General features: G+C 50.0%; 1 protein-coding gene across 3 annotated transcripts in view; it reads right to left on the reverse strand.

Annotated features, from left to right (window-relative positions):
* MED26 (mediator complex subunit 26) overlaps positions 1-7,018 on the reverse strand; it is a 220,319-nt gene extending 213,301 nt beyond the window's left edge. For 2 of the 3 annotated variants that reach the window (XM_069649198.1, XM_069649199.1), the window contains exon 1: positions 6,677-6,989. Coding sequence is in view for 1 of the 3 variants with exons in the window: in XM_069649197.1 (XP_069505298.1) it covers positions 6,677-6,748 (72 nt within the window). In the remaining 2 variants the exon portion in view is untranslated. Of the gene's footprint in view, positions 1-6,676 lie in introns of all 3 variants that reach the window. The other variant, XM_069649197.1, reaches the window with a different exon arrangement.
* Positions 7,019-7,354: the final 336 nt, after the last annotated feature.

A 7,354-nucleotide genomic window follows, 5' to 3' on the forward strand; every position in this document is an offset into this window, starting at 1 on the left:
TGGCAGGTGCATTCTTCAACCCGAACGGCATTACCCGAAATTGGTAAAGGCCGTCTGGAGTAGAAAATGCGGTCTTCTCCTTGGCATGTTCTGCTAAAGCTATTTGCCAATAGCCAGCAGTGAGGTCAAACGTGCTGAGGTACTTGGAGGCACCCAAAGTATCCACCAGCTCATCTGTTCGAGGCAAGGGGTGTGCATCTGTCTTGGTGACAGCATTCAGAGCCCTGTAATCCACACAGAACCTCAATTCAGAAGTGCCTGCCTTTGGAACCAAAACCACAGGGCTGGACCAAGGACTACTAGAGGGTTCAATCACCCCAAGGTCTAACATCTTGTTGACCTCGGTCTTAATATAAGACCGTACTTTGTCTGACATCCTCTATCCCCTACTTTTGGTAAGTACACTGTCTCCTTTGTCAATGTTATGTTTGCACCAAGGTGTCAAACCAGGCGACTGTGAAAACAGGGGGGAAAACTGCCTAAGCAAACTTTTCACCTCAGCCTGCTGATCAGAAGTCAGGTGAGGGGCCACTCGGACACCCTCAAAGGAGCTATCTGAAGGACCGCTTTGGAACAGGTCGGGGAGAGGTTCAGACTCCTCTTCCTCAACATCTGAAGCCAGTAGCAGTGCTGCGATTGACACTTGGGACGAAAGCCTTCAGCCTATTCACGTGAAACACTTTGAGCCTGTCCAGGCCTTCCAGGGTCCACTAAATAGTTAACCTCACCCAGGGGCTCCACCACTGTGTAAGGGCCTGACCATTTGTCCTGTAAAGCTCGAGGCCTTATGGGATTCATGATCAGGACTTGCTGACCAGGTGTAAAGTTGATGAGGGAAGCTTTCTGGTCGTACCAATGTTTCACCAGCGCTTGTCCTGCCTTCAATTTATCACTAGCCAAGCCCATCAGAAGTACCATCCGTTTTCTGAGCCCTAGCACATAATCAACTACGTTGGTAGAAACAGGGGGAGTGGGCATCTCCCATCCCTCTTTGACGATAGCTAAGGGTCCCCGTACGGGATGACCGAACAGAAGTTCGAAGGGGCTGAAGCCAACACCCTCCTGTGGTACCTCTCGTTAGGCAAACAGTAAGCATGGTAAAAGAAGATCCCATTTTCTTCTCTGAGGTTCCTCCAGAGCCCCAATCATGCTCTTTAACATTCTGTTGAAACGTTCCACCAGACCATTGTGACCCCACATTCTTTCCACATAGCGTGCATATACTTCAACATAAAGTTGCTGCCACGATCCGACAACTTCTTTAGGGAAGGCAACCCTAGTAAATATGGCAAGTAAAGCTTTTGCAACTGACTTGGCAGTTACAGTGTTCAATGGGATGCCTCAGGATATCTGGTTGCATGGTCGACCAGCACCAGGATAAACCTATTGCCCGAGGATGTTTGCGGGTCAAGGGGACCAACGATGTCGATCCCTACCCTTTCAAATGGTACCCCCACAACTTGGAGCGGTACCAACGGAGCTTGGATTGTCGCGCCAACCTTACCAGACAACTGGCAGGAGGCACAACTCCTGCAGTGACTTTCTACTTGCACCCCCCATCTTGGGCTAGTAGAAGTGCATGGATAACCTTTGCTTGGTCCTCTTCATACCAAGGTGACCAGCAAGGGGAACTTCATGCGCCAACTGCAGGAGGAAGGGCCTAACAGCAAGGGGAACCACCAACCTCCTATGGTCTCCTTCTGTAGACTCTGTGGGCTCACTATAGAGGAGTCCACCTTCCCAATAAATCCTATGCGTCCCAGGAGGTTCACCCTCAAGCTGGGAGCAGGCCTGTCTCCTTAGGCCTTCCAGAGATGGACACTCACGTTGGCCTTTACTGAATTCGTCCCTATCAGGACCTCCTTCAACTAACAAGTCTTTTAGTTCAGCATGATCGTTGGGGTGAAATACTTCAGGCATCGCCACCTCCTAGTCAGGCCCGGGCGATTGACCAACTTCCTCCACCGCAGTGGTAGGCGAGCTCGGGGGAATATTCTCTTTCCCTCGTCTTGACATGTCGACTCCGTTCGCCTTGGGTTTCCCCTTCGGCTGGGGCAGCGTATTGGTCTTGGCCAACGCTGCCCGTGCTTGAGACCGTGTGTAGGGTCTTTCGGCAGTGTCTCCTACGAGTCCTAAAGCTCTGAGATCAATACCTAACAAGACCTTTCCCGGGATGTTTCTCTGAATGCTCACTGGAATCCTGACTGCTGTACCATTTAAAGTAAGATTTACAGGTATTACTGGGAACATACAGAGAGGGCCGTCAGCCAACTTAGTGGCCATCAGAGTAGCTCTGGCAACTTCCTCTGAGTCTACCAAGGTAGAATCCACTACAGTGCGACTGCACCCACTATCCCCAAGAGCTGGAGTATCTACTCCATTGATCAGCACACTGTCTTTAAAGTAGTGCTTGGTATTATCCGGAATCCTAGCATAAGCCTCTGCGACTTTAGGCTCCCAGGAACCCAGGGACACTAAAACTACCTCAGCCTCTATCCCGCTGGGAAATGAGTCTGAGGAGAAGGATGCTCCTGTAATCTCTTCTTCCTCGTAGTAGGAGAAGGCCAGATTAGCGGAGTGGGCCCCCAAAGGTCTAACCTTACACCGGGGATCCCCCTTCACGTGGTCAGTTGCTCCACAAGCAAAACAAGATCCATTGGGTCTGTTTACATAGGGAGGCTTATTGTAACCAGAGTTCTGTTTCGGAGGCTGACCTCCACTACCCTGCGAGTTCTCTTGTGTCTTACCCTTATTTTTCATTTTGTGGCCCTTATGAGAAGATTTATCAGATTCTCCACCCTCCTTATCTTTGGACTTTTTCCCTTCCTCCTGCTTACCAGGATGAGTTTTGTCCTTATGGGACACTCGATGTGACACCCATAAGTCGGCTGCAATGGCCAGCTTCTTAGGCTCCATCTCCTTCGAATCGGCCAAATGCTGCTTAAGCTCCGGGGAAGAAGATGCAAAAATGTGTTCCAGCATGACAAGATTTATCATGCCTTTGAAGGTAGAAACCTTATAACCTCCGACCCAGCCAGTTAAGTTTTTCAAGGACTCAGTGACATAAGATACCCAAGTACCACCTTCCTTTTTCTTATACTCTGAAACGTTTCAAATATTGGGCCGGAGTCTTCCCAAACTTTAAAATGAGAGTTTGCTTTAACATTGCGAAATCAGCTCGCTCAGCCTTCGACATTTCCATAATGGCACTACAGCCAGAATGGGGCAGTCTGCTGAGTAACCAGGCAATCTTATCAGCATTGTTGAACTTCGCATGCATACTCAAACGCATTCAGCCAGTCCATAATGTCATTCCTTTCCTCATACACACTGAGCAGATCTTTCGGAAACCGTGGATGAGAGGAGGCCCCAGACCCATGTCCAGGACCCTTGGACCCATTTGCAACCTGAAGCTTGGCCAGTTCCAACTGGTGATCCCTGTCTTTTTGTTTTTCTGCCCGTTCGATTTTTAGTTTGTAAATCTCAGCTAAGGCTGTAGGGCCATTGGAGAAGAGATGTCTAAGGGCAGGGTCATCTAAGTATGGTAGTAGCTTCTCTTTGGTTACCTTATATGAGGCCCCGACTAGAGCGTGCGGTAAGATAGTGGTAGGGGGTATATGTTTAGTTGGCATGGGGATGGATAAGATTATGATGTGGTCAGTCCATGGGCAGCTACATCTGATGGATGGGGTGCAGTTATGGTCAGCTATCCAATTCAGGATGCAGCCTTTTATGTGCGTGAGGTTGGTGATGAACTGTTTGAAGCCTGGTGCTTTAGCAAAGGGTTTGGCGTGAGGACGCCCCAGATGGTTGAAGCCAAAGTTCAAATCTCCTAGTAGGATAGACTTGGATGAGGTTTTTAGGTTGTCGGATAGGAGATTGAGTAGATTCTCTTGGAAGTTGGCTCTGGGGCCAATAAACAATATGTATTGTGATGGTGTAGTTCAGGGAGATAGTAAGCTTGGGGACAGAATGTCACTATTTCCTTCGAGGGTGGTGTTAAGTTGTCCAAGATGGAGGTAGTCTTTTAGCTATGACGGAAACTCCACCCCTTTGGGGTACTGGCAGTAGATACTGTAGCCTTGGGATGGGCTAGAGCGATGGCAGGGCCCTCGGCTTCGTGGAGCCAGGTTTCGGAGACAGTTAAGAGGTCCAAGTTGTGCGCTGTGAGGTCACAGACTTCTAAGGCATGCACTGGGGGGGGGGGGGGGGGGGGCAGGGGAGCACAAATTGATTAGGGCACAATGGAAAGGGGTCGAAGGTTTCTAGTCTCGCTATGGGAGGTGGATACTGGCTGCATCTAGGAAGGTTGAAGGTGTGGGCTGTTCTGCACTTATGGTTAGAGTGGCCAGTACTGGATAGCTGAGGGTTGGCCGGTGAGGCATTGGCAGCTATAGGACCAACTTTCTTCAAGGTAAAGGAACGTAGTAACGGGATGTGATTGACAGGGTACTTATGGGTAACTGCAGTGGTAGGGTTTGAGTAGGGCTAGCCAGTGAGTCGGTCGGATGCATGGGTGGTACCTGCTGCATGGGTGGCCGTGTGCGGGAGTTGGAGCAGGTAGAAGATGATTGAGTCTTGCAACTGATGGGATCCAGGGATGACCAAGGTGAGTTTGGGGAGGCGTCTGTGGTAAGAACAGCAATTGACTGGATGGTGATGCCAGTAAAAGAAAACATGGGAGTGCCTGGATTCATGTGCATAGAGTCGAGTTCTTTAACTTGGGCAGGGTACACAACGCTGATATAATGAGCGCAACGGGCTTATGCGAGGCAATGTATGGCGTTAGTCGGTGCTTGGCAGCACTACAAGAGCTGAGGCATTAGTTGGATGTGGCTGGCCAATGAGTTGGTGTGCTGTGGAATGCGCAGTCGGTTGGCGTCCAGGGGAGTGCTTGTCTGGAGTAGATGCAGTGAGTTTGGGTGGCGTGCAGGTCAATGGGCGGGTTACAGATGTATATGGTTGCCAAGGAGCTGGCTTTAGGGTGCGCAGGCCAAGTAGGCAGTTTCTTGCAGTTCTGTGGATAGAGGGGTGGGGGGACTGGAGAGGTACAGACGCGCAGCATTGCGAGTCAAAGGGCATGGGATGTATAAGCCTTAATTGCGTTGATGGTAGTCGAAAGAGTGATCAGATTCACAGCAGCCCAACCTATATAGCCAAAAAAAATGGCAGGAAACAACAGGGTCAGTAGAACGAGCGCGAGTTTAGATGCAGTAATGGCAACATGTAAAATCACATCAGATCAGCCTTTCACATGCAACTCAGCCCCATGTGTGCACATCAGCATTTCAGAGACACACACCAACTCTTCACATGTGCACACGCACCACTTCACATGCATGCTCCTCATAGCCTTTAACGCGCACAATTTGAAACCCCAATCACACCCAAGGACACTAGACTGAGCGGAATGTAGAGCTCAAACGGTGGGCAGTGCAGAAACGAAATAGGAGACAATTGATTTAAGAGGAAGAGAAAAGGTGAGTAATAGATAGAAGAGCAAGTGATACAAGTAAGGGAAAGCAAATACAGAAGGGGTAGAAACCCCAGAAAGCATAAAATACCCGAGCAATAAAGTAATGAGAAAGAGGAAGGAGGAACAGGTAAGTACATTTAGTCCAATCCTGACAGCAGCCCCCTCCCAATGTTTACAACCCATGACAGACAGGCTCCCACACAACAGTCGTAGCACCAAGTTTTCACCTAGCAGTGTGCTCTTTGAACGGATGGGAGTTGGCCTACTGACCCAATGTCTGCGTTCCTCTGTGATGTCCAGGAGCTGTGACCAGAATTACAGATGACCTCATAACGTGAAATCGTGTCGTAGTTTTTCAAAATGAAAAGTAATAAATTACGAATGCATCATCAACTGTGATGCAATACCACTTATGTTATGCCTTTTAGCAGAACTAGCGGTGACTAGAAGCAACCATTGAGAATCAGGTAAACAAAATTTCCAAATGTAATTAACCAGAGGGAGGACCCGAGCCACAGTCCCTCCCTTACCACGATTAACTTCGATCATACTACGTAAGGTTTCTAAAACCAAGGAAGTTTCACAGCTGTGTAACAGAACGAGCCATCAATGTACACCAGCTCCAGCCCGCAAGACCAACACCTCTGACTGAACTGTAGCCACCACCGTGTTACTTGTGCAGTTGTCACTCCGACGGTGGCAACCACTTTTCAGCACGTGACATCAACATAGTAGTGCACCCCCCCCCCCCCCCCCCACGCCGAAGTACGGTGCTCAATTCACACATTGGTGTTACCAGCCTTCAAAGAAACTCAAACCTTGTCCGCTGTGGGTTCCGGTAATAAAGACAGGACATAGATGCCCACAGTATTAAAAACTGCTTTCTAGATAGTATGAACCACTTCCTGATAGTACCCAGTACAAGCTCCTCATCCAGTCGTAACATGTCCATTCTCCTAGCAATACACTTTCCCCAGAAATCCTATGTCCTAGTCTCTTGGGCTCCGCTTGCTGGCACCCTCCGTGTAGAAAGAGGATCACCTTGTAGAAGTCTCCATTCCACCTAGTAGTAACACCATGTCTTAATTGAAAGTAGTATAGCCTTCCATGGAAGCTGTCAAGCAGTTCTAATGTACATTATTCACAGTTTTACCCTCCCCGGAAGAGCCCGATCTTAGGTGCACTCTCTCAGACACTCACATTGCTCTGGGGGTCTATAGCCTGCAGCAGCCGGTCCCTGATCTGCTGCGGGGTTGCCGGAGCCGCGGTCATTGCCCGTTGCTGCTGCCTGCGGCCTGCGCAGCGGAGGCGGCGGCAGGGTCCGTCCTGGGGCTGGGGGCTGAGTCCTCGGCCGGCCGGGCCCGCGGCTCACTGGCCGGCCCGGGTTCTTCGGGACCGCATGCTGGAAGAGGGGACGTCCGCGATTTCAGACGCCGCAGCCGCTGCAGGCCGCCCCCTGCGGCTGCCTCGCCCGCACCAAACCACCACTGCTGCCTCTGCTGCTGCCTCAGAGCAGGGGCCACCGCAGGGGCCGATGGGTAAAATCCAAGCACGGCACGCTTTGTGACGTCATACGGGCGACTTGCGTCCGCCCCGTTGAGCACGCACGGCACGCTCTTGTGTCTTCTAGAGGACTCGTGCCTGTCACTGTGGAAGGAAACGATGGACTACAGACGTGTATTTGTAGTTATCAGAACTAAGCAAAGCCTCTGAAAAATAGAAGACGGACTTCGGCAGTAAGCATGGCAAAATACTTCACATCCAGTTGAATGTCCAAGTCATGTGAAATTAGTAATTTTGAGCTGTTGATCACATTTAAGTCAATGGAGCAATAATATACGTTTGGCTAGTAAGTCGAATTTTCTAGGGTGCGTCAAC

The sequence above is a fragment of the Ambystoma mexicanum genome, chromosome 1p, assembly GCF_040938575.1.
Source record: "Ambystoma mexicanum isolate Mex_15411 chromosome 1p, UKY_AmexF1_1, whole genome shotgun sequence".
Classification (NCBI taxonomy): Eukaryota; Metazoa; Chordata; class Amphibia; order Caudata; family Ambystomatidae; genus Ambystoma; species Ambystoma mexicanum.